The sequence below is a fragment of the Suncus etruscus genome, chromosome 15, assembly GCF_024139225.1.
Source record: "Suncus etruscus isolate mSunEtr1 chromosome 15, mSunEtr1.pri.cur, whole genome shotgun sequence".
Taxonomy (NCBI): Eukaryota; Metazoa; Chordata; class Mammalia; order Eulipotyphla; family Soricidae; genus Suncus; species Suncus etruscus.
The window spans coordinates 35,378,905-35,406,511 of NC_064862.1; the positions used below are offsets into that span (position 1 = coordinate 35,378,905).

Here is a 27,607-nt window from a genome sequence, read left to right on the forward strand (position 1 = left end):
CAGAGTGCTGGTGGTCTACTGATGCTGATGCACAATCTTCCGACAAATATTTATTGAGCACCTACTGTACGGCCTACAGAGCTAGGCTATGGAGACTGAACCATAGCATGACAAGGTTTGCATGTCAGTGACTGACAGAAGAGAGGGAGAAAGAATCCTGATGCAGAAAGGTGAATTTAGCATAGTAGGGCAGAGCGAGTGTCTTCTTCAGCCAAAGGCTGAGAACTCTTCCCAGAAGGCCCAGAGCTGTGTTGAGACCTGGAGAAGTCCCCCCACTAAGGAATGAAAGAGGGGGTGCTAAGTATGTTGGGCAGAGGGATGGGACCTGAGGCCAGACCGCTGTCCTGCTCCTTCTATGCCTATAATCAGCCAGTTGGGTCCCACCTTCCAGAGCTGCTTGAGAACCAGGTAGAGCCATTGAGGTCAGTGCCACGAGTCACAGTGAAGCCAGAGGTTGTGGTTATGGAAACAGGTTTAGCTTTTGTCGAATTCTTTCTGCTGACTAGGACTCATCCCTGCCTGTGGTGAACTGAGAACTGGGGTGGCACATAGAGCTACACCATAACTTGGACTTTTTGCCTTTCTCTCTCTGGCACCTCAAACCCTTGTCTCAGCTCAGTGAGACCCTCACCACACATTCCAGAGTGAGGACTGGCTGCAAATCTACATTGGTCTCAGTCTTCTTCTTCTTCTTCTTCTTCTTCTTCTTCTTCTTCTTCTTCTTCTTCTTCTTCTTCTTCTTCTTCTTCTTCTTCTTCTTCTTCTTCTTCTTCTTTGTTCTTTTGGGCCACACCCGTTGACATTCAGGGGTTACTCCTGGCTATGCGCTCAGAAATTGCTCCTGGCTTGGGGGACCATATGGGATGCCAGGGATCGAACCTCAGTCCACCTAGGCTATCGCGCGCAAGGCAGAAACCTTACGCCCTTTGTCACCACTCCGGCCCCTTTCTCTTTCTCTCTTCCTTTTTCTCTCCTCTCTCTTTCCCTCCCTCCCTCCCACCTTCCCTCCCTCCCTCCCTCCCTCCCACCTTTCTTCCCTCCCTCCCTCCTTTCCTTCCTTCCTTCCTTCCTTCCTTCCTTCCTTCCTTCCTTCCTTCCTTCCTTCCTTCCTTCCTTCCTTCCTTCCTTCCTTCCTTCCTTCCTTCCTTCCTTCCTTCCTTCCTTCCTTCCTTCCTTCCTTCCTTCCTCTGCCACACCAGTACACCAGCCCCTGGTGGATGTGTGATAAATGAAATATGGACCTTGTCTTTGGGCACTTTCTAAGGAACTGGGAAACTAATGGTCTAAGGTGACAGAGTGAGTTTTTTCATCAGAATGACCTGAGTTCATGTTTTAAACCTGCCCCTACAAAGTACATCCCAACTCTGGAATTGGGGGGATGGTAGTGGTGATGGTGGGGACCATGTAACTGAATGCAGGAAAGAAAGAAAATCCTGCAACTCTAAAAGGTTTCAGAACAGGAGAGGACCACAAATGAATTCAAGATTAACCACTTAGTAATCACAGTGTGTTTCTGGCAACATTTGTACATGTTTTATTTCTCAGGTGAAAGGGAAAAAAAAAAGTAAGAATTCCTAAGCTATTTGACCTTGGGCAGATGAGCTGCTGTTTCTCCATCTGCTTGATGGATCTATGAAGAATGCCCATCTGAGAGTTGGCTCAAAGGACTAAATGAGAACTTATTAGACTAAATTACAGAGCAGAGTGTGTGATGCCCTGTAGCTGACCAGTAAACCTCGATCCATGGGTAATAACGCCATGTAGGTGGTAGTTAACAGGAGAGACAGTGGGGTGGGCAGAAGAGGGAGGGTGCTCTGTAGAGGAGGTCAACTGCCAGTAGAGAAGCAGCAGAGAATGAGGGGTGGGATAGGGAAGAACATTCCAGGTTGTTGAAACGTGTAGGCTCTGGTGAGCCTAGAATGTTCTGAATGTCCTAGAATGTGTGCAGGGCCAGGAGAAGGCTTGGACCTTCCAGGGACTGTGCCCCTTGAGACTGGCTTCGACTTCCGGTTTCTGCCTTCTGCAGCTTTGATCCTCACAGATCCTTTTGTTTCCTGAGTTGGGGCCAGCCTCTCACTGACTACAAGAAGACAGGCGTCTGTGGCAATCTGCTCGCCTCCTACTAGCAGGGGAGAAGATGTTTTTTAGCTCAATTGCCTGGCAGGAAACCTGGGTGAAAACTTAGCAACCCTCTTCCTGACTTCTTCTGGTATGGTTCAAGAGCAGTTGCTGACAGTTATGATCAGAGCTCAACAGCCAAAAGATTATTCTCAGGCTCTTAGAGGGTCAGGGGTAACAGAGGGAAAAAGTGAGGAGAGAAGAGGAGGCCAAATGCCTGGTACTTGCTCCCTGATTGCTGCTCTTTAGGTCTTAGATTCTTTACCTGCAAATTTGAATTCTGATCAGACCTTAATCGAGTGGGATAACAGTGGAATACTAGGGCCAGAGATATAGTACAGTGGGTAGGGCATATAACTAACCCAGGTCTGAGAGCCAGCATGGGCCCCTAACCAATGCCGGGAGTGATCCCTGAGAGAAGAGCCAAGAGTAAATCCTGAGCACAGCCTGATATGGTTTAAAAATAACATCAGAGGCCACAGTGATAGCACAGCGGTAGGGTGTTTGCCTTGCACATGGCCAACCCAGGGCAGGCCTGGGTTCGATCTCCGGCATCCCATATGGTCCCTCGAGCCTGCCAGGAGTAATTGCTGAGTGCAGAGCCAGGAGTAACCCCTGAGCACTGCCAGGTATGGCCCCCAAACAAAAACAACAACAGAGCCAAAACAAAACAAAAATATAGTGGAAACCACTGCCCCATATCTGCTGCAGAAGAGCAGGTGCTAACAAATTAACCTTCTACTGCATATGTAAACGTGAACCAAACATGTCCTCTGAAGTGTCCCCATTTATTTATTTATTTATTTTTGGCCACACTTGGTAGTGCTCAGGATTTATTCCTGGCTCTACACTCAGGAATTACTCCTGGCTGTGCTTGGGAAACCATATGGGAAGCCCAGGATCAAACCCGCATCAGCCCCTGCCAGCATCCTGGCAGCCTCAGAAATGTCCAATAGTGAAATGCTCCCAAAGTTTAGAGCTAGAAAGAAGAAAGAAGTCTATCATCTACCAGTGTGGCAGTCTCTCATTTTACAGATAAAGAGATCTAGTCCAGGCTGGGGATGGCTCAATAGCTGGAGTACATGCTTTGTGTGTGGAGCCCTGGGTTCAGTTCCTGGTACTGCATGGTCCCTGAGCACTGCTAGGAATAACCCTCACCCACCCACCCCTCCCAAACACCATGCCAGAAATTCAGGCTGAGAGAAGGGAAATCATTTTGAGGTCTTGCCTCAGAGCAACATTATTATTATTATTATTATTTGGTTTTTCGGGCCACACCCATTTGATGCTCAGGGGTTACTCCTGGCTAAGTGCTCAGAAATTGCCTCTGGCTTGGGGGGACCATATGGGACGCTGGGGGATCGAACCACCGTCCTTCCTTGGCTAGCACTTGCAAGGCAGACACCTTACCTCTAGCGCCACCTCGCCAGCCCCAACATTATTATTATTATTATTATTATTATTTGGTTTTTGAGTCACACCCGGCAGCAATCAGGGGTTACTCCTGGCTCTATGCTCAGAAATCACCCCTGGCAGGCACAGGGGACCATATGGGATGCTGGGATTCGAACCACCATCCTTCTGCATGCAAGGCAAATGCCTTACTTCCATGCTATCTCTCCAGTCCCTCAGAGCAACATTATACTTGCCCACATGGGCCCACTAAGTGTGTCCCACAATGAAACGAGGCATTTTTCCAGATGGTTCCAGTAGGAGAAACCTACTGGAAAATTTTGGCTAAGGAACCTGATCTTAACCACCTGCAGAACTGAAGCAGAAGGGGCTGGAGTGATGGTGCAAGTGGTAGGGCGCTTGCTTTGTGTGCACTAACCTAGGACAGACTGCGGTTTGATTCCCTGGCATCCCATATGGTCTCCCAAGCCAGGAGCAATTTCTGAGTGCATAGCCAGGAATAACCCCAGAGCGTCACTGGGTGTACCCCCGTCTCCCCCCTCCCCCCCCCCCCCAAAAAAAGAACTGAAGCAGAAGTCTTTTCACTCTCATTTGAACTGGGCTTCCATGGGTGAAAGTACCTCCACCCTGACACAATTACACTCCTCTGAGTCACAGAGGGCAGTGCCTGGAATGGGGATCTGAGTGCCACCAGCTCACAGATTGCAGCTACCAGGACATTTTCACACTTCTTAATGCCAAAAGCTGCCTTGGGAGCCGATCTGCTCTTCGAGTGGGCTTTGAAAGACTGGCAGAGGGCTCTGAGGAGCCTAAAATCTGTACACTCTGACTGATCTTAGGAACAGAGGGATGGGCATGTGATGTCAGCAAAAGGACACTGAGGACAAATGAAATGGCAGAAAGTGGGCCTGAGTGGGAGGATGCCTGAGTTCTTGGGTGAGTGTAGGTCCGTTCTGTGTCTCACGTTCCTCACCCACAGAATGGAGAGAACCCCTTTCCTCCAAGGTTAGAAAGACCATTGAGATAGCTAGTATTGGGGATATTTGGTCTGCAGACTAGACAGAGAGCCAGGCCTTAATCACCAAGAACTGCTGTAGATGATGGTGCTGCTGATGCTATTTTCATTGACTCAGTCTCAGCCAGGTCCCCTGTGCAGCAAGGGGCCTACAACTGGGGCAAATAAATAAATTGGGCCAGCAATAGCACAGCGGGCAGGGCATTTGCCATGCACGAGATCTACCCAGGTTCTATCTCCAGCATCCTAAATGGTCCCCTGAGCCTGCCAGATATAATTTCTGAGCACAGATGCAGGAGTAACCCCTGAGTGCTGCCAGGTATGCCTCCCAACACCCCTTCCCCAAATAAATAAATAAAAATTGGAATCCTCTCTGGGAAACACTGCCTCAAGGTGGGTGCTCCTCTAATTCTAGGCATAGCCAGGTGGAGAGCAAACATCTCTCCTGCCAGAACAGGACTTCTGGGTAACCTGTTCCTTGCTGAACAGATTTCCCAGGGAGGTCAGTGTCCCAGGGTTCCTATGACAGAACCAAAACGTGCTTTTTCTGGGATACCTAATAAATGGGCTCTGGCAATGCTTGGGAAATGCAGCTGAACATAAGGGATGGTCATTACGGGGGCTCGGGCTGGGAAATAGGAGGAAGCCTAGCCTAGCAGCACTAGCACTGAATGGACACCACACATATGTACTTGGTGATCCCAATGTATGTTTGCCAAGAGAACTCAGCAGGTAACAGGCAGGACAGGGCCTCAGTCCATATCCTTCTGTTTCAGAACTGCAGACACCCATGGGAACATACGTGGGGATTTGCATTGCTCCCTAAATCAGATTTTATACCAAGTGAGACTTGGGGGATCTAGTTCCTGCCCCAGAGGTACTGCTTTGAGTTCTTCAGCAGCAGCAGCCTAGTGAATCATCCATTTCCTCCCAGAGCTTGGGGCCCTCTTTGGTGTCCTTCAAAGGTCTTGTTTCTTTCTTTTTGATTTAGTTTTGGGGCCACATCTGCCTCTATGTCGGATCTCTCCTGACAGGAGTCAAAGGATAGTAGGTAGTGCCAGGGATCAAAACCAGGCCTTATCTTTCGTGTTATCTCTCCAGCCCCAGAGGCCATGTTCCTTAGTGAGATAAACCCTGGGAGTAGGTGACCTGTCAAAGGTGGTTGTCGGGGTCTCCAGGCAGCTTTAGGGGAGCTGGCTGCTTGCTTTCTCCTGGGAATTGGTGATAGAGTGTGCTACAAGAGCTGGTTGGTGCTTATCATAATGAGTGACCACACCTTAGCTCTTCACAACTCACACTACCTTGTAGTGGAAGGCCTTTTTGGCTGGGGTGTCTGACAAACATGAGTCCAGATATTTTTTTTTGTTTGTTTTTGTTTTTAGGCCACACCCGGTGACACTTAGGGGTTACTCCTGGCTATGTGCTCAAAAATTGCTCCTGGCTTGGGAGACCATATAGAATGCCGAAGATCAAACCAAGGTCTGTCCTGGGTCAGCCGCATGCAAGGCAAAACACCCTACCTCTGTGCTACTACTCCGGCTCCAGAATCCAGTTCTTAGCTCTGCTGCTAACCTGCTGTTTTGTTGTTCAAGTCAAGGAAGGCTTGTCTGAGTCAGGTTCTAAGCTGTTAAATGGGAGTGGACAGCAGATCTATTTGACATGGGTATCTCAAGGCAAACTAATAACTTGCCTGTCACTGCAGAGATCCCCGCAATTTGAGGAGAACCTGGTGACATTCCTCCTACTCTAGGGCAGGTGAGGAGGAGGTTGCCCAGAAGAGGAAGAGGGAGGGAAGTAGAGGATTGGGCACAGCTGAGGAATCTCCACACTTCAGACCTGCTAAGGAGGTGGAAGAAAATAGCAGAGCAGCAGAGGGGAAGCTGTGAGAGGGCAGGGGGAGGAAAGCTGAAAGGACAGCCTGTTGGAGGAGTGAGCAGTTGTGTTCAGTGCAGCCACAGGGACAAAGTGACCTTGACTTTGAATAATAGAGGGTCCCTGAGAAACTGAGGATGGAGGGGAGGAAGGTCAAGGGGAGCTGTTCAGGAATGAAGACAATGAAGTTTGAGGAAGAAAAAGAAAACTTCCTGATAGAACTAAAAACCCCATTGGATTTTTATGAACATCAAAATGTTGTTCATAAGCAAATTTGGTTAGAATGCTTCAGGGCACATCATCCTGCAGCTTCTTGATGAGTCTCAGTCCTACAAGTTTAGAAGAGCTGGGACTCTCATTCTTCTAATTGCTGGGAGGCACTGGAGGCTGCCTCAGGCTGCTGGCTTTGCTCCCTACTTTCCCTGGAGCCCCACCCTCCTCAGGGTGGGGTGAAACTATAAGATTATCAAGCTTGCTCTTGAATGATAGTCACTGGGGAAAAGATCAGCCTGGTTTGTTAACCTGAATTCTATTTGCAGATAGCAGAGGTGACTTCAGAACACGAAGTGGGGGAGGGGGGGCTTCTCCAAGATCCACACTCAGTGCTGTGGCTTCACTGTAAGGAGAAGAAGGCCCTACAGGCAGGAGGCCTCAGCTCTGCTCCCTTGAGGGTCAAAGTGGAGCCAGTTTCCTTCCTCCTCCTCCTCCTCCTCAGGATGAGAGGTTGGTCTGCTGTGACTCTGGTTCCCCTCAGCTCTGACCTTTAAGATTTCTCCTTGAGGGGCTGTAGAGATAGCATAGAGGTAAGGCATTTGCCTTGCATGCAGAAGGACAGTGGTTTGAATCCTGGCATCCCATATGGTCCCCCTGAGCCTGTCAGGAGTGATTTCTGAGTGTAGAGTCAGTAGTAACCCCTGAGCGCTGCTGGGTGTGACCCAAAAACCAAAATAAATAAATAAATTCAAAAAGTCAAGGGGCCAGAGAGATAGTACAGTTGTAGGGCGTTTGCCTTGCATTCAGTCGACCCAGGACTGATGGTGGTTCGAATCCTGTCAATCCATGTGGTTCCTTGAGCCTGAAAGAGGTGATTTCTGAGCCCAGAGCCAGGCGTAACCCCTGAGCACCTCTGCGTGTGACCCTCCCCCCAAATTCAAAAAGTCAAAACCAGGGGCTGGAGTACAATGGGGAGAGCATTTGCCTTGGGGTCAACCCAGGTTTGATCCCCTGCATGCCATGTAGTCCCCCAAGCCTGCCAGGTGTGACTCCTGAGCACAGAGCCAAGAGTATATTTCTGCATGCAAACAAACACATAAACAAACAAAAAAGTCAGAATCAGAGCTGGGGGTGTGGCTCCATGACAGGGCACTTGCCTTGCTTGTGTGAGGCCCTAGATTTAATTCCTGGCACTGCATGGGCCCTTCAGCATCTTTCAGTAAGAAACAAAAACCTGAAATTTCTTCTATTCAAGCCTTTATGGCATCCCATCAGAAATGAGAAAGACCCTGTCCTGTAAGCGAGACCCAAGTTTCTGAATTAAAGGAGGCAGAATCAGAGCCTTTGGATGACTTCCTGTTGTCCAATCCTCCACAAATCAGACACAAAAATGTTCTAGAGGGCTGCAACAGAGAAGCTCCTCTTGGCCTGCCCATCTCTTCTGAGACCAGGACTTCAAGTACATGTGTCCGTGGTTCACCTTCCCTGCAAGAGGCCCCTCCTCCTTCTCTGAAACTTTGTCATGGGGAGCTAGTACAGTGTTTCTCACTACTCCCACACAGAGCTGGCCCTGCAACAGGCTTCAGACCATTCCAACCAGCACAATGGCTCTCTTTGAGGGAGATGCCTCGTAAGGAGGCAGGTACAGTTAGGGCACATGTCCCCTTCTCAATGAACATTTTTCCTAAATCAAACAGAAACCAGACAGAATCTCAGAAGAGCCTTCAAAATTTTCATTTTGTTTTTGGGCACACCAGTACTCAGGGATGACTTCTGGCTCTGCACTTAGGGATCACTCCTGGTGGGTTCAGGGAACAAGATGGGGTGCTAGGGGCCAGACCTGAGTTGAACTCATTCATTCAAGTCAATTGCCTTATCTGCTGTACTACCCCTCTGGACCTAAGTCTTCATTTGGAGGAATTCCAGGCTCTAACAGCCCTTTGAGTTAACCTGAGAAGTATGCATGTGATTCTGTCTAGTTATTGCACCCCAGGAAAAAGCTAATGGTGCATAGTTTGATGCCGATGAACTCCAGAAGGCAGACCAAGTAGCTACGTGGGTTAGGTGGCTATTTCTCTAATAGACCCACATTGGGACTAACAGAGGGGCCAGGAAATGAGGGGCTTGATGATTAGTCGGTTGGTTTTCGAGGATGAGAAAATGCATTAAGGCTCTATGATGAGTAAAAGGAAGTCACTAGAGGGTAGTCTGAATATCTACCCTGTTTCAGGAAAGAATAACAAAAATATTAGGGAAATACAGAGATCCTCAACCAGAGGCAGGAACAGTCTGAACCGATTCACTTCAGGAATCAATGTGCCCTGAAACAAGGACAATTCAAAAGTTATCTCTGGGACCCCAAATTCCTCTAAGTCAATTTGTTGATCTCACTTTCCATGTATTTAATCCTCAAAAAAAAACAGAGTCTAAGGAAAAAGATTTGAATAGCAAGAGCAGGCCTATATGATATATGATGTAAAGTTTATCATCTGACCCAGGCAGATGATAGCAGCTATGATCAGTAGCCCCCTACAGTTCCAGGGAGCCCCAGAGGCCCACTGTCAGCAAGAGAGCTATTTTAAACTCATCCATTCAGAAACAGGAAATGCTTCTGCTACAGGCACACCACCGGATTCTTGCCTTCACCGGAGTCTTGCCTTCATTGTAAGAAGGACGGCTGGAGCGATAGAACAGTGGATTTTATCTTGCATGTAGCCAGCTTGGGTTTAATCCCCAGGATACCCCAAGCCCACCAGAAGTGATTCCTGAATATAGAACCAGGAGTAAGCCCTGAGCACTGCTAGGTGTGGCCCAAAAGAACAAAAAAAAAAAAAAAAAAAAAAGGGATAACACCCATCTCTGCAAGGGATGAGGTTAATTCCTGCACTCCAAATCATGCTGCAAGAAGGCTGAGATGCTCAATGGCATCCTTGGTAGCTCCCTGCTCTGAACTGGCCATTACAATAGCTGAATCTTGAGTTACCTTTGATGTGGCAGGTAAGTATATTAATTAATTGGGGAGGCACAATGACTTATTCAGGCCTTACTCCTGGCTCTGAGCTCAGGGATCATTTACAGGCAAGGTTCAGGGGATTGAACATGGGTTGGCCGTGTGCAAGACAAATGCCCTACCCTGGAATATTAATATTAATTAATATAAATGCCATAGCCCTAGGAATATTAATTTCTCAGCTTGATATGGGAGCCACCTACTCTGTCCTCATTGCATCTTTTGAACTTCTTGAAGCCAAATTGTGTGAAATAATGGGGGAAGATGAGGTACCTCGTAAGAGGAAATTTACTCAACCACTGTGCAATTACCAGGATGTTCTCTTTACTCACTCTTTCCTGCCTATCCCAGAATACATAACCCTTTCACTACAGAGGTTTATAATTTCCACCTTGGGGGCTGCTATCCAACTCTCTCAACCACGGGGAGAGAGACTTCATGGGAATTTTGACTCTTACTCCTACCTCAAAAGTCCCAGATTTCTCTTAAAATTTTGCCGTAAACTCTGTGGTGTGGAATCTGGAATACCCAGATGTGCTCTAAAAGTCACTCTGGTGAAGATCAAAGCAAAAACAGCCTATCCACATAAGCAGGTCTCCCACTAAGCCTGAAATAAGAGAAGGGCTAAAACATCTAATAGAGAAATCTCTAAATCATGTATTAATAGTGCAAACCCTCAGCTTTCCAGGGAAGAGGCCAAATGGTAGATAGAGACAAGAGGAGGAGCTCAGAGTAGCCAACGTCAGGCAGCAGCTGTTCTGTTTTGGTGAATCCATTAAACATCTTAGCCCAAGTATCAAGCAACACTTCCAGGTCTACAGAATTAGAGCAATTTTCTTTCTTTCTTTTTTCCTACTCTATACTAACTCCTACTACTACAAAGCTTAATAGAATTCTGAATTCATCTCTCCAGGATAAAACCAGTTCTACCCACATGAATCAGTGACGAAATCCTGACAGAAATTATTATTTCTGAGCCAGCTTATTCCTGTGACCTACTAAGAATCTAAAACTCCTTTCGAAGAATAAAAAAGGAGGCTGAAGAGAAGTACAGCAGGTAAGAAGGAACTTACCTTGCACCTAACCACCCAGGGTTCTATTCCTAGCACCGCATATGGTCCTCCAAGCACTGCCAGGAGTAATCCCTTAGTACGAAGTCCAGAGCACTGCTGGGTCTGGCTTTCAAACAAACAAAAAAATTTTTTTTCCCTTTGTCTAAACTACCAGTCTTTCTCTTTCAGACCTTAGTGATTTCAGAACTCAAATCATGGCTAGAACTCTACCAGAAAATTAAATAAGGAACTGAGCCATAGCACAGAGGGTAGAGTGTTTGCCTTGCATGAAGATGTTTGACTTCTTTTTGATTGATTGATTGATTTGATTCCTGCAACCCATATTGCCCACCAGCTCCATCAGTGATCTCTGAGCACAAAGCCCAGAAATAGGCCCTTAGCACTACCAGATGTGGCCCCCAACCCAATAAATAAATTTTTTAAAAAAGAAAATTAGTAATCTAGCATGGGTGTTCCCTCCTTCACACAGGTAAACTCACACTCTTTCCAACAGGAAGAAAGATTATCAGAAGATTATCTCACGACTTTCTGACCCTTAAAGATGTAAGAAGGTGATGAAGAGATAGGATAGTGGGTAGGGTGCTTGCCTTGTACGCAGCTGATCCCGGTTTGATCCCTAGAACCTCATATGGTTCTCTGGGCTTGCCAGGAGTAATCCCTGAGCTCAGAGCCATAAACCCTGAGTATGACTGGGTGTGACCCCAAAATAAAACAAAAAGACAAAACAAAAAAATATGGAAAAAAACAACAACAATTGCCACTCTCACACCATTATTACTGTATTTTTTTATTTTATTTTATTTTATTTTTTGGTTTTTGGGCCACACCCGGCGGTGCTCAAGGGTTATTTCTGGCTGTCTGCTCAGAAATAGCTCCTGGCAGGCACAGGGGACCATATGGGACACCGGGATTCGAACCAACCACCTTAGGTCCTGGATCAGCTGCTTGCAAGGCAAACACCGCTGTGCTATCTCTCCGGGCCCATATTACTGTATTTTTTTTAACTCATTTTTTTTTTTTAATAAAAAGAGGGCTTACTAAACTTTCTGCTGGTGCTTTAAAAAAATATGGAAGAAGGTGAAATCTCTGTGGGAACAAAGCAGGCAGTGTGGCCTGGAGAATTGGCAATGAATTTCAAGTGAAATGAAAGCAGAACCAACTCATACCCTACAAGGGGATGGTTCAGCAGACCTTCCTTTCTTCCTCCCTCCTTCCTTCTTTCCTTCCTGCCTGACAGCTCCTGACAGACCCTAAAAGACCAGCTATGGGGAAGCAGGGACACACTGTCCATCTTGTCTTGGTGTCACCCACAATCTATCATTCCAGGGAACCTTCTTTCTCTTTACCCTCAAGGGGCACTCCCATTCTGAGAGTTGTCTATATCCCAACTTGTGGTGTATAGTTCCTTGACAATGCTCTCTCTCCCCACTCTGGAGCAAAACGTATTCACTCTGGAATGTATTTATTCTTCTCCCCTCCCTTAATAAAAATTTAGGGGGATGTAGACCACACCAGGTGATACTCCAGGCTATTCTTGGCTTTGTGCTCAGGGATTGAATACAAATTGGTCTTGTGCCTTACCCCCTGTACTATCTCTCTGGCCCCTAAATAAAAATATTTTTAATTCACTATTTGCTTTCCCCTGGAATTCTTTTCTGTTAGAATAGACATGCCCCTGGGCTGGAGAGATAGCATGGAGGTACGGTGTTTGCCTTGCATGCAGAAGGGTGATGGTTCGAATCCCGGCATTCCATATGGTCCTCTGAGCCTGCCAGGAGCGATTTCTAGCGTAGAGCCAGGAGTAATCCCTGAGTGTTGCCGGGTGTGACCCAAAAACCAAAAAGGAAAAAAAAAAATCGCTCCTGACAGGCTCAGGGGACCATATGGGATGCCGGGATTCGAACCACTGCCCTTCTGAATGCAAGGCAAACGCCTTACCTCCATGTTATCTCTCTGGCACCCATATATGTATACTTTAAATTTTTGGGGGGGGGTCACACCCGGCAGCGCTCAGGGGTTACTCCTGGTTCTACGCTCAGAAATCGCTCCTGGCAGGCTCAGGGGACCATATGGGATGCCGGGATTCAAACCACCAACCTTCTGCTTGCAATGCCTTACCTCCATGCTATCTCTCCGGCCCCATATACTTTTAATTTTAATAACCATTGGTGCTCAGAGCTTACACCTGGCTCTGTGCTGGGGGATCACTCCTGGCCAGGCTTGGGGAATAGTCCCGTGGGAGCTGGCAAGGCAAGCGTATCTCTCCAGCCCCATCCTCAATTTTTTTTTCTTTGTGGGGGGGGCACACCCAGCAGCTCTCAGGGGTTACTCCCGGCAGGCACATTTTAGATATTAAGGTTTCTATAAATTGTCAAGTGGTTCAGCCCTGTGCCTGATAGTAGGAGGGACCCTCAGCAAAAAGATGCCAGAAGTAGGACTGGCTTAGTTGACCAGCCAGTCACTTCTCTGCAAAAAACTGCTCCAAACCCAGGATCACCATTTCAGGCTAGGTCACGTTGTGTGCAAGTTATTCACCAGCTCCATATGCAGACTGGGTGGTGAGGACTGAGGCTCTATCCCTGGGCTGGCTCGCATGTGTCTTGTATGGTTATTTGAGTAGGACATCGGTCCTTCCTCTGGTGCAATGCATGTCTAAGGCCATTAATATTAAGGGTGGCACAGTCCAGTAGCCTGATGGGTGTAACCGTGTGTGTGTGTGTGTGTGTGTGTGTGTGTGTGCAGTAGCCTGATGGGTGTAACCGTGTGTGTGTCCAGTAGCCTGATGGGTGTAACTGTGTGTGTGTCCAGTAGCCTGATGGTTGTAACCGTGTGTGTGTGTGTGTGTGTGTGTGTGTGTGTGTGTGTGTGTGTTGACCCTAAAGGCCGCCTGGACGGGTGTAGGCCCAAAGCTCAGGGTGTGGTGAGACTTGGAGGGGAGGTCCAGGCGAGTCTGCCTCACAGGGCCCTGGAGGGAAGGAGGGGAGCACGCATCCTCCTGGCTTCTCCAAGCAGTCGGGCTATTTGTTCTCTGGGTCCTTCTCCAGCCAGACTCTCACCTGGCCTCGGAGGCACTTTTGCAGGGTGGGGCTCCGGGCCCTGCAGATGACACCCTGCCTCTGCCCTCTCCACCTCCATCCATCCATCCATCCATCCATCCATCCATCCATCCATCCATCCATGCACCTTTGCGGCGCTGCAAACTGCAGCAGTCGCCAGGCGCCTGCGCGCTCCCCGGGCGGGGCGCGGCTATTTATAGTAGGTGACGTCACCTTGAAATAGAAGCGCGCGGGCCGGCCCGCCCCGCCCCCCTTCCCAGTCGCGGCGTCCCCACTGCGCAGGCGCCGGGCGTCCTTCCGCTCCGCCCCGCCTCGCCCCGCCCCGCCTCGCTCCCCTCCCCTCCCTCGGCGGCGTCGGCGGCGCGAGCCAGTTGCGCGCGGGGCGAGCCAGGGAGCGGGCGTGAACGAGGAGCGAGCGGCGGCGCTGCCTGCAGCCTCGGGGGCCGGCGTCGCGGCGAGCCAGTGCGCGTGCGCGGAGCCCGGGCGCCGGGGGAGCGAGGACGAGGAGCGAGCGGCGTGCTGCGAGGCCGAGCCACGAGCCACGAGCAGCGAGCGACATGGGCGATCGGGAGCAGCTGCTGCAGCGGGCGCGGCTGGCCGAGCAGGCGGAGCGCTACGACGACATGGCCTCCGCCATGAAGGCGGTGAGCGCGGCCGGCGGGCGGGCGGGCTGGCTGTCAGCTCCCTCGGGGGTGTTCCCGCCGGCGCCGCGCTTTTCCCGCCATTTCCTGCCCCGGCCCGACCCGGGTGGAAGGGCCTCGGGGGGTCCCGCTGCAGCAGGAGGGGTCGGGGGAGGCCGGGGCGCCCCATCCCAGTCTCCAGGGCGTGGGGAGCAAATAAATGCACGTCGCTGATGCGAGGGAGGGACTCCCCGTTTCCACCTAGCACTCCCTAATTGATAATGCAAGATGGCCTAGTGAGTGGCGCTTTGCATCCCTGTCCCCTCTGTGCTCAGGCATGGGGAGACCATGCTCGCTGGCTTTGTGCGAGCAAAACGCACCCTTGCATTGTACTTAGGGGGCGCGGGCGGGGGGCTTGGGGCTCCCCACTTTCAGATCTAGATGCCATCAGGACGTTCCAACCAAGCCCCTGCGTGTCTTTGCTCTCCCGAGACCCTCCGATCCGACCCCTTCTTTGCAGCCCGCTTTGCTTTCCAGCCCAAGGAGTTGGGGAGTCGTGGCCGGCCACACCCTGGCGAGCCAATGCCTCGGACTCGACACCACCTGCACCTCCGAGACTTAGGGTTCCCCCCCCCCCCCCCGTTCTTCTCCGCTCACTAGCCCCGTGTCTCCACGTTTCTTTTATTTTTTTGCTCTTTTAGGTTGTCTCTCAATGAACCTTGCTTCTCTCTGTGTCAAGGTCACACAGTTGTTAAGAGAGCTCCCGCTGCGGCCACTAGCCTGCTGCTTGCTGTGTGTCACATCCTCTGTCTGGCCAGGCCATCCACCCTCCTCTTGAGATGGGGAGGAGGAAGAGGGGCTCACCCCAGGCCTCCCCCTCAGCTTACAAAAAGATTCTGGAGGGCTGCAGAAATGTCTGCTGGAACCGGCTTTTGGCAAGTTCTAGGGGCCTTCACCTCTTGGGAAGAAGAGCACATCTGCCCACTAGGGCTGGGGAGGGGAGGTGATAGAGCAGTTTGGAAGTTACGGGTCCAGAAGAGGCTTCCCAGGTCCTTTGCAAAAACCTCTAAGGCTTTTCGCTGTTTATATCCAGTGGTTTGGCTGGGGGACAATATTTAGGATAATCCAGGTAAGCTACACTTGCAGAGTCACTTGACTGTGGTGTCTGTATGGAACAAATTGACTAGCTGAGTTTGGAAGCCACCACTGCAGCTCAGTGCTGGATTCAACAGGATCACGATTTGAGAGCCGGAGCAAATGGCCTTGCAGCCAAACCCAAGTTTGTGACCTGTAATTCTGGGGCTCTTCTTTAAGGAAGCAAATGTAAGCGTATTGGTTTTGCAATTTTTTTTTTTAACAGAAATTGGACTGACTACATTTCCTTGGGAAGGGCCCTTGAGCTTAGTAAATTTTTTTTTTTTTTTGAGCTTAGTAATTTTCTTTGAGACGAAGCCTCTCTTCATCCGTGCCACCCCCTTACAGTGAAAAGGGCCTCGTCTGCCCGCAAGTAGTTGGCTTGGGGATTATGGTGACTGAGTCCTTTTTCTCCTCCTGGGTATGGGGCTCGAAGAAGACAGCAGTGTTACGAACCCTTTGGGGAAAGGGCTGGGGCTCAAAGAAACGTGACTTGAATAGAAAACTGAATAGAAGCTAGAAGAAACCTAAGTAAGGAGTGAATGAAGACATATGGCTAGATGGACAGACATAGTTTAGGGAGAGGAAAAATCTATTTTCAGGTCTTCATAAATTGACTTGAAAAATGCTTTTCCTCAGCTAGCTTCAAGACACAAAACCTAGATCCACAGAATTTTTCTTAAGTTTTTCACACATTGACTGTTGGTTTATCCTGCTGGCACCTCACACTTTGATACAACTTAATTACAACAAATTAGAGTGTGAATATGGTCAACTTGTTAAGGAAACTGCAAGCTAATGGACCCATCCATCTGAATGAGTATTTGAAATGATTACTGGGCTAGCTAACCACCCAAGTGATAAACCTTTCCTCATGGGATCGCCTATTAAAAAATATGAACTTGGGGGCCAGAGAGATAGTATGGAGGTAGGGTGTTTGCCTTGCATGCAGAAGCACCGTGGTTTGAATCCTGGCATCCCATATGGTTCCCCGAGCCTGCCAGGAGTGATTTCTGAGCGTAGAGCCAGGAGTAACCCCTGAACGCTGCTGGGTGTGACCCAAAAACAAAAATAATAATAATAATAATAATAATAATAATAATGAACTTGGGAGCCAGAGAGATAGTATAGCCAATAATATGCTTGCCTTATACATGGCTGGCCCAGAATTGATCCCCAACATACAGTATACAGTGCCTCAAGCCCTGTGATCCTTGAGTGCAGAACCAGGAGTAAGCTCTGAGCAACTGCTGGGTGTGGAAATACTCCCCCTGCCCCCCATGAAATTAAGTTGAGCCAGAGAGATAGTTCAGGAGAGGAGATGAGGCACTTGCCTTATGTGCCACTGTTTTGGCCACTCCTTTGGACTTCATCCCTGGCACCACATATGGTTCCCTAGCATTGCCAAGGGTGATCCCTGAGCATACAACCGAGAATATGTCTTGGACACCACTAGGTGTGGTCCCCCCCTTAAGAAAACCATGATTTTTTGTCAGTATGCCTCCCCCTCCAAAAGGACCCAAAGGGCTTTGCATGCAAGAGGTCTGTGCTTGATCGTTGGCACTGTGTGGTCTCCTGAGCTCTGCCAGGAGTGGCTTTGAAGTATTGCCAGGAGTGTGGGCCCTGCCCTTCGCCTTCAATTATTTGAGGGTGACTCTAAATGATATTTGTGTGTGCTTGGGTGTTTGGGCCACACACAGTGGTGCTCAGAGATCTACCTTGATTGGGCTCAGGGGACCATGTGGGATATCAGGATTGAACCTGAGTGGGCTTTTTGCAAAGCAAAAGCCTTAACCACTATTTTTCCTGCCCCAAAATGTTTTTTTGAGAGATCTCCACAGGGCCATTTAAAAGCTATTTTACCTTCGAATCCCGGTGTCCCATATGGTCCCCTGTGCCTGCCAGGAGCTATTCCTGAGCAGACAGCCAGGCGTAACCCCTGAGCACTGCTGGGTGTGGCCCAAAAACCAAAAAAAAAAAAAAGATTATAAAAGCTATTTTACCTGCCATACTGATACTTTTGTGTTCAATTCATTTTGTTTTGGGGCCACACCCAGTGACACACAGGGGTTACTTCTGGCTATACACTCAGAAATCGCTCCTGGCTTGGGGGACCAAATGGGATGCCCGGGCATTGAATAGTGATCTGTCCTAGGTTAGTGCGTGTAAGGCAAGAGGCCCTACCACTTGTGCCACCGTTCCCGTCTGTGTGTCAAATTCCTTTTTTTTTTTTTTTTGGTCACACCCAGCAGTGCTCAGGGGTTACCCCTGGCTCTAGGCTCAGAAGTTGCTCCTGACAGGCTCGGGGGACCATATGGCATGCTGGGGTTTGAACCACCATCCTTCATGCAAGTCAAATGCCCTACTGCCATGCTATCTCTCTGGCCCCATATCAAATTCTTAATGAGACTGCTCTAGGTTGGATGCGACTGAGTGAGATCTTTGCGACGCCACTGCCCAGACTCTGGAACTGACTGTTCTTGGTTTCAAGCCCTCTGAAGTGTAAAATTAGTCCCTCAGTTAGATTTTGCAGCCCTGCCTTCCCTGCTCTCCCCTCCACCAAAAAATTCTTATTGGGAACAGTGGTGTATACATATATTTTTTGGGGGGGGGGTTTGGGTCACACCCGGCAATGCTCAGGAGGTATTCCTGGCTCTATGCTCAGAAATCGCTCCTGGCAGGCTCTGGGGACCATATGGGACGCGGGGATTCGAACCACCGACCTGCATGAGAGGCCTTACCTCCATGCTATCTCTCTGGCCCCGAGTGGTATCTATTTTTCATCAATTGAGAACAGCAATTCCCTGCCTCACCCTATAATTAGAAGAGGCAAGAAATATTGTTGGTTATGATGGAAGCTCTATTTATCTCAAACCTAGTTGCTTACAGTGAGTGTAAGAGTGCAGGGGCCGGTGAGGTGGCGCTAGAGGTAAGGTGTCTGCCTTGCAAGCGCTAGCCAAGGAAGGACCACGGTTCGATCCCCCGTCCCATATGGTCCCCCCAAGCCAGGGGCAGTTTCTGAGCGCTTAGCCAGGAGTAACCCCTGAGCATCAAACGGGTGTGGCCCGAAAAACCAAAAAAAAAAAAAAAGTGCAAAGAATCATTGACAGATTCTAGAGCTGAAGTACTACATTAGGCTCTAACAAAGATGCATGATCCATAGTCTCTATGAAAAGGGTCTAATACTGAGGCCAGAGCGATAGCACCAGGGAGGGCATTTGCCTTGCCTGGGGCTGACCCAGGTTCAATCCCAGAAATCCCATTTGGTCTCCTGAGTCTGCCTGGAGTAGTTTCTGAGTGCTGCCAGGTGTGGCTCAAAAATGAAAAGAAAAAAAAAAGGTCTAATGCTGTTTTATATGCACTCTAAAATGTCTGTAAAGTGGGCAAAAAATGTTAGTGCATAAGACAAGTGACAGAGAAATGGGATTGATTCATCAGTAATCAGGTAGATTTCCAAGTGACATCATGGATTAGAATAAATCAGTCCTGTCTTGCCTCATACACTCTGAAAAGGATTAAGTGGGTAATTGTGAAATTGTAAAACAAATTGGTAGCACATGGTGTTTACGTTTTGTTTTATTACTGAGGCAAAAGTAGTTTACAATAGCATAGATGTTTGAGGTACAAATCTATCACTGTCTTTTTTTTTTTTTTTTCTTTGTGCCTTCCATTCTGTTTATCCAGTATAGTTTGTGTCTCTGCTGACAGAAAGCTGATAACTTTTTGAAGGGCAGGGTGAAACACATACTTGAAAAAACTTAAAGACCAAAAATCTTAAGTGCAGGAAACAAAGTGATAGTTTAAGGAAACAGGAGTTGGAGCGGAAGAGGCACTTGTCCCAGCTAGTGGCACCAGGCTCTTACTCCAACAGCTGGGAGATTATGAGAAGTGGAAAGTAAACAGGTGGTATGTAAAGCGAGAGCTCAGCTTTGTGGCCTGGGCGAGCGCATAGCCTGTGTTGTAGACAGCAAAATGTTTAATTTAAAATTTTAAAGGTGCTTGAGATGTTAAACAGTTTCCCTTATTTCTACTGAAGTGGGACCAGAGGTGGGGCCCTAGTGATAGCACAGTAGGTAGGGCATTTGCCTGGCACACAGCTGACTTGGGTTCAATCCCTGGCATCCCATATTGCCCTCCAAGCCTGCCAGGAGAAACCCATGAGTGCTGCTGGGTGTGGCCTGACATTCCCGACACTCCCCAAAAAAGACCAGAAGAGCTTGTGGGCCGGGTGCATGGCATGGTAAGCTGGAGGTCTGAGCTGTATTCCCTGGCAACTTTGGGGTAGCCCCAAACCCAAAAGCCTGTTTTCTCACCTTTGGAATTTTATATTGATAGACTGCAGCGTCATATATTTCCAGAAATAGTTTGGTAGGAGATATGCTTTGCATGTAACCATCTAAGTTTATGGAACTTTATTATGTTTTATTAGTTACTCAGTAAATGGTAACTTGTTTCATGTGCAGTTCTCATTTGATCAGGTCTAGTGGGCAGAGTTTATAAGTATTTTACAAATGAGACTGAAAGATCTATTTTCTTGACAAGTTGTATGGGTCATATTTGAGCTCATAGGATCAGAGTTCAGTTTAGCTGCCAGGAAGTAGTGAGTACACTTCTCACAAGATTAGTATTTGGTTACCATTATTGATGACTAAACTCCAAGGATTATATGTAGCATTCATAATTAAAATACTTCAATTTAGTAGATAAGTTATTTTTGCCAAGTTTGATTAAAAGCATCACCTACAACTTAGCAGGTATTAACTTATGCTGAGGAGCAGAAAAACCAAAATCAAGGATCATAATGATAATCTAGGGTTAAGGTTTTGCACATTGCTGACCTGGTTCTACTCGTGGCACTTCATATAGTCCCCCAAGCACTGCCAGGAGTAAGTCCTGAGCCAGCAGGGTGTGGTGCAAACATGCCCCAGGCGTGCCCCTCTCCCTAAAAAGGTATGCACTTACATTTCTAGTGTGTGGGATTGCTGAGGAACCAAATTTAGGAATGTCAGAGTGTAAAATTATGAAAGGATTTTATGTCCTTGGCACCAGCTATTCCATTTTGCCTTTATCATTGTATATGCTTGTTAAATCCTTGAATTATAGTCTATAGGTTATTAGTAAAATTTCCTGTATCCAAGTTGAAGTTGTTGGGGTTGGAGCAATAATAGCACAGAGGGTAGGGTGTTTACCTTGTATGCGGCTGACCTGGCTTTGATCCCCATCATCAAGCAATGCCAGGAATGACCCCTGAATGCAGAGCCAGAAGTAACCCAAGCACTGCTGGTTGTGTCCCATAGCCAAAAACAAAAAACAACCCATATTGAAGTGGAGTTGCGTGCGTGAGTGCTTTCACTCCATTAGAGTGTCACTCAGAGTGCCATCCCATCCCACCCCACCCCAAGCCATCTCTAATAGGTTCAGCTTAGAATGGGTAGTAAGGGCCCGGAGAGATAGCACAGCGGCGTTTGCCTTGCAAGCAGCCGATCCAGAACCAAAGGTGGTTGGTTCGAATCCCGGTGTCCCATATGGTCCCCTGTGCCTGCCAGGAGCTATTTCTGAGCAGACAGCCAGGAGTAACCCCTGAGCACTGTCGGGTGTGGCCCAAAAACCAAAAAAAAAAATAGAATGGGTATTAATTGCCTGAATTCTTCAAGTTGAGTGTCTGGTCTTCAGGAACTGCAGCTTACTGCAGCTTTACCTTTCTTCAACGAAGTTAGGGAGGTGTCCTTCTAGGCCTATCTAGTGCCTGGTAATGGGGTGGTTGGCCAGCCTGGAACCAGTTGGAATTCTCACTTTCAGGGACAAAGAGTTGACCAAAAAGCGATGTACAGGATTCTACTGAAGAAATGTCAAGATTTTATGATGTGGCTATGTATACCTACTTGTTCCTGGGAACCATTTTCTTCTGTTATAAAACCCTTATATCAAAAGCAGGCTTGTTGGTAGCCATGTGGGTGTGAGTAACTATAAAAAATGGGTTAGTGATGATTATGGTGTAGCTCTGGAGGGTGGGAGAGATGTACCAACCCCACCTTTGGCATTATCACCAGCCACCCAGGATGGCATTTTTGTTTGCTCAGGATTACTTAGAGGGTGGATGTTTCCCAGATTAAGAACTTTAAGATTTCCCAAATTGTCCCTGTGCTATTTTGGGCAGTGGATCTATTTTTACTCACAGTTTATTGCCTTATGAGCTGGTGGGAGGAGGTCCTTAGGGATTTCTGAGTAAGCAAATGGTGTCATCGAAAGATAAATGCATTAGTAGCAGACCAGGTTACTCCTTACTCTAGTCTGGGAGCAGAAAAATGGGGATCGGCGAAATGAGAACCCTGTAGTTTTGAGGGGTTGTAAGGGGCAGAGTCTGTTAGTTCAAATTTTAAATGGGGTGGGGGGAGGTCCCCAAGACACGATATGGCTTCATGAAGTATCTGACAGCGGCTATTTGGAACAGCTGATGAGTGATAGAAATCACTGTGGAAACTGATCTTGGAGTAGAAAGGTTGAGAACCGTAGTCTGAAACATTCTGACTCTATTGTGTTTCTAATTAGAGCTGCTTAGAAGTTGAAAATTGTAGAGATCAAAGTAAGTCCTCATAGAAACTGCAGATGGTCAGCTGCTGGTTGAGTATTTAAGTGATGGAACTAAGTATTAGTCTATTGCTTTCCTTTCTGTTCCGTTGCTTTCCAGTGTCCAAGTGAGTGGCTGAACTGTCCTTAGACCACCTGCTTCTGTGTTTTGGGACATAAAGGGGTGGGAACTGGTGTCAACTTTAACAAAGGTTATTTACAATAAATACTGGTAAACAGGATTGGTTGGGACGCTTTTGTTTTAATAGGCCACCTGATGTCATTTTGTTCTATGCTTTTTCAGGCTGGGAAAAACGGCCGGCTTTTCTTTGTTCTCTAATCAAGTAATAAAACTATTCATCCTAAAAATGTCCTGCGTTAGCTGAGTTGTAATCGAGGATTATTAAAAATACTATATTTAAATGTAGCCAGTTATTTCCTAGTTAGGTCCTGGCCAGGGTTCTGAGAACAATACTTGCTTGCTTACTTAGTCACCCTCAGCTGATGCAGATAGTGATTCACACAGACTGGCAGGCGACCAGAGGGTTGTTACATAAACACTAATACTTGAGCAAATAATTTGTGTGTGTGTGTGAAGGTGTCACTGTAAATATTGCCCGGAAGCCTTTTTTGAATAGTTTTATTTGGAATATTTTCTTTTTTGGGGGTGTTTGGTTTTTGGGTCACACCTGGCGCAGCTCAGGGGTTACTCCCGGCTCTTCACTCAGAAATCCTCCAGGCAGGCATGGGGGACCATATGGGATGCCGGGATTCGAACCACCGTTTGTCCTGAATCAACTGCGTGCAAGGCAAATGCCCTACCACTGTGCTATCTTTCCAGCCCCAGAATATTTTATTTTCTCAGTGAAAAATGAAGTCCTCCCCCAAAAAGAAAAGAATAATGAAGTCCCCTAATCTACCGATACACCCAAATTCCATTTACACTAATAGTAACATTCTCATGCTTTATTTTATATTTTTTTTTTTTTTTTTTTTTGGTTTTGGGCCACACCCGGCGGTGCTCAGGGGTTACTCCTGGCAGTCTGCTCAGAAATAGCTCCTGGCAGGCACGGGGGACCATATGGGACACCGGGATTCGAACCAACCACCTTTGGTCCTGGATCGGCTGCTTGCAAGGCAAACACCGCTGTGCTATCTCTCCGGGCCCGCTTTATTTTATATTTATATTTATTTATATTCTATTTTATTGCTTAGGAAAACTGGGATCCTAGCTGAGGTCTGCTTACAGGCATTCATTGGAAGTGAAAGCAAGTGGAGTTAGATGTCCCCCAACAGGAATTGAAGGGAGCATGTAATTTGGATTTGCAGAGAAGACTGCCTTGACAGGAAGCATGGAGACCTCATATCTGTAAGGGAGTGACGAGCCTGACATGTAGGCAGCCCTCCTGAGAATCGGATAGGTGTGGTGGGTAGAAAGAAAAGGGAAATTCAGTGATTGTGTGGTCAAAGGAGAGACAGGCCAAAGTTGTGCAGCAAGAGAGTAAAAGTAGGGAAATTAGAAGAAGTATTTGGTTTGGAATCACTCCCAATGATGCTTGCACCTAGAATTTTTTGTTCGGGGTGTAACACACTCATTTTCTTCCCATACCCCCATATAAACTGCCTCTGTTTTAGGGCCACATCTGTGGTACTTGGGCCAATTTTGGTTCCATGCTCCTGAGACTATGCAGAACTGGGATCTTAACCCAACCCCCCCAAATTAATTAAAATTAAAAATTATTTTATTTTATTATTATTGTTTGTTTGTGGGTCACACCTGGCAGTGCACAGGGGTTACTCCTGGCTCTATGCTCAGAAATTGCTCCTGGCAGGCTTGGGGGACCAAATAGGATGCCGGGATTTGAACCACCATTCTTCTGTATGCAAGGCAAATGCCCTACCTCCATGCTATCTCTCCAGCCCCTATGTGATATTTTAATTAAATAAATTATATTTACCGGGGCCGGCGAGGTGGCACTAGAGGTAAGGTGTCTGCCTTGCAAGCGCTAGCCAAGGAAAGGACCATGGTTCGATCCCCCGGTGTCCCATATGGTCCCCCCAAGCCAGGGGCAATTTCTGAGCGCGTAGCCAGGAGTAACTCCTGAGCATCTAACGGGTGTGGCCTGATAAAGCAAAAAAAAAAAAAAAATTTATATTTACCAGTAGGTCATATAATTGACGAGATACTCTTTTATAGAAGATATAGGCTCTTTTAGCAAGTTAATCATTTTGCTGAGACACAGGCCAATGTTTTGAGTTTAAGCCAGTATTAGTTTACAAAAGTGCTGCAAATTTAGCCACTTAAAACAAATTTATCACCTTTCAGTTTTAAAAAGCCTGAGAAAAAGGTAAAGGAGGATGGAGTCTTGCTCTCAAAAGGCCAGAGGGAATGCATCTTCCTTGCTTCTCTTAACTTGATGAATCCTGGCTTTACTTGATGTTCCTGACCAGTAAACAGCGCTCTGATCTGCCTCCAACACATGGTGTTTTTCCCTTTGAGTATTTGTGTCTCTGACTTCCTCTCCTTATAAGGAAACCAGTCATTGCAGTTAGGGTCCACCCCAATGGAGTATGACTTGATTTTAGCATGATTACATCTGTGGAGATCTTATTTCCATATAAGGTCACGTTCCCAGGTATCAGGGATTGGGCCTTTAACGTGTATTGGGGACACAATTCAACAACCCAACGAGGACCAGTGTCTTCTTTCTGTTAACTCCAAAAAGCTGGCTTGCTTGAAATTTGCATCGGGAAACTAAAGGCTATTAAATCTTGTGAAATTTAATATTTCCATTTAAAATAATTAGTGCTCTCAACCTTGAGGTCTGGTTGGGTTTCTTAATAGATATGTGAATCACTAGTCCTGCAGAACCAGGAGTAACCCCTGAGCAGTGCCGGGGTGGCCCAAATACACCCTCAAATAATAAAATATGAAATGAAACAATAAAATTAAAACAATGAATAAAGTAATTAATTGTATGGCCTGTTTATTCAGAATATTTTTATCATTGTGACTGAAGCTCAAGGCTTTTGGCCTACCCTAATAAACCCACTTACCTTAGAACCAATCCGTGATTATCTTTCTGCCAAATCCTCTAATAAATGAAGGTAACATCTTAGACAGCCTGCATTAGTAATTTCTAGTGCCTTACCACTTCCTCACTGCAGTTTCAAACCCTTCTCAATTTAAGAGATGTGCCGCATTGGTTCTTGGAATTAGCTGCTTTCTAGTCCTCCTTTGGGGAAGGGCTGATTACTTTGAAGGGATTTATTTTTCTTCCCCAGATTTTTGGGTGAAAATTTCAGTGTTGCTCTTTTTGGGGTTTTGCAGGTGACAGAGCTTAATGATGAGCCGCTCTCCAACGAAGACCGGAACCTCCTCTCTGTGGCCTACAAGAACGTGGTTGGTGCCAGGCGATCTTCCTGGAGGGTCATCAGCAGCATCGAGCAGAAAACCATGGCTGATGGAAATGAAAAGAAATTGGAGAAAGTCAAAGCTTACAGGGAGAAGATTGAGAAGGAGCTGGAAACAGTTTGCAACGATGTCCTGGCTCTGCTGGACAAGTTCCTCATCAAGAACTGCAATGATTTTCAGTACGAGAGCAAGGTGTTTTACCTGAAGATGAAAGGTGATTACTACCGCTACTTGGCAGAAGTAGCTTCCGGGGAGAAGAAAAACAGCGTGGTCGAATCTTCTGAAGCTGCCTACAAGGAAGCCTTCGAGATCAGCAAAGAGCAAATGCAGCCCACACACCCTATCCGGCTGGGCCTGGCCCTCAACTTCTCTGTGTTCTACTACGAGATCCAGAATGCTCCCGAGCAGGCCTGCCTCTTAGCCAAACAAGCCTTCGATGATGCCATAGCTGAGCTGGACACACTAAACGAGGATTCCTATAAGGACTCCACGCTCATCATGCAGTTGCTACGAGATAACCTCACCCTCTGGACGAGCGACCAGCAGGATGAAGAAGCAGGAGAAGGCAACTAAAGAACCTTCTGGTCCCTGGCCCTTCCTTCACCCACCACTCCCATTATCACCGATTCTTCCTTGCCACAATCACTAAATATCTTAATGCTAAACTTCTCTGTATTGGCAGCACAGCTATTCAGATCTGCTCTCCTGACCCTTGGGAAGCAGTTTCAGATAAATCTTCATGGGCATTGCTGGGTTGGATGGTCACCGTGAGCCCACCTGAGCTCCGTTTTCGAATATTGCAGACAAGTGCGTGCTGAATGAGGCATTTGATTATGCCTGCTAGTCTCTAAGAAATCCAGGGGAAAGCAATGGGGAATTTTAGAAAGGAGAAATAGCCTAGGAAGGCTACAATTGATATTTAAACGATCCTTTTAAAACAAGCTGATAGTGTTTTGTTAAGCTGTACATCTTGTGCATGCAAAAATGAATTGACCCTTCCCCCCTCTTTCAGCTAATGGAATACTGTTAGGGAAGCTGATCCAAGAAGAGACCTTGCTCCTTTTCATCAGCTTTATAATAAACTGTTTAACGTGAGGTTTCAGTAGCGCCTTGTTTTGCCTATTTAAATTATGAAGTGCGCACACCTTCTTTCCAATGCAATGCATCTAAAGTTTTGATACTTGTAACTTTTGTTTTGGTTGCAATTGTTTAAGAATCATGGATTTATTTTTTGGTAACTCCTCAGCTATTGTCCTTGTGTATCCTGATTAGGCCCATGTCAATCACGATGGGTGATTATGAAATGCCAGACTTCTAAATTAAATGTTTTGGAATTCAATGGGTAAATAAATGCTGCTTTGGGGATATTACCTCTCTGCGTATGGTCTTGATTTTGTCTGCTGCAAGTTACTTAACTAGTTAATCATAATTTGGTGTTGGGTATATTAAGCAATAGAGCATTTTAGTATGATTTTTCCTATAGTCTAATTCTACTGTACATGCTAGTGCATGGATAGCCTTATAAATTAGGCTGGAGTATAGGTCAGTTGTAAAGCAGATTTGGTCCCCAATAACATACAGACAGAAAGACTAATTTTGGGGGGTGGTGTGGTGGTTTTTGGACCGCTACTCTGCCCTGTCTGTATGAAGCTGATGAATTTTGCCTTTTGGTTTAACTCCCCAGCCCCAAAGACTCGTGAGTTATTAGTGACCCCGACTAACTTTATCTCATTCACTTTGCTGACAATTGGTACTTAGTCTGATGTCTGAACACTGAAGTGCTGCTGTCCATAGGTTAGTCTTTAAACTTGAGAGGATGTTGGTTAATACTTAAGGTAGGGGAATAAAGGGATAGTACCAGTGGGTAGGGTGTTGCTTTGCATGTGTCTGACTTGGGTGAGCTCTGAGCACAGTATGGGTTTGACACCCCCCCCCCCAAAAAAAAGGATGCATAGTAGATATAGAACTATGTATTCAAATTTTAAAGCTATTTCTCAAATTCTAAGCTATTCTTTCTGATGTAATGATAAAGGCACAAACTGGATCCCTTAGCCCTTAGCGGTAATTTGGAAATTCTTCACTTAAAATACAGAGGTTCCCA

General features: G+C 47.1%; 1 protein-coding gene across 1 annotated transcript; it reads left to right on the plus strand.

The window, feature by feature from the left end:
* Positions 1–14,176: 14,176 nt before the first annotated feature.
* Positions 14,177–26,876, plus strand: YWHAH (tyrosine 3-monooxygenase/tryptophan 5-monooxygenase activation protein eta). Its single transcript, XM_049789017.1, has 2 exons — positions 14,177–14,414; positions 25,423–26,876. Exons 1-2 carry the CDS (start codon positions 14,328–14,330, stop codon positions 26,077–26,079), a joined length of 744 nt encoding a protein of 247 aa, XP_049644974.1. The 5' UTR covers positions 14,177–14,327; the 3' UTR covers positions 26,080–26,876.
* Positions 26,877–27,607: the final 731 nt, after the last annotated feature.

Excerpts from the sequence above, each read along its gene's own strand:
- YWHAH (XM_049789017.1), top strand. The coding sequence starts at position 14,328 with ATGGGCGATCGGGAGCAGCTGCTGCAGCGGGCGCGGCTGGCCGAGCAG. Across the intron at positions 14,415-25,422 it reads TGGCCTCCGCCATGAAGGCG|GTGACAGAGCTTAATGATGA; the intron begins GTGAGCGCGGCC and ends GGGGTTTTGCAG.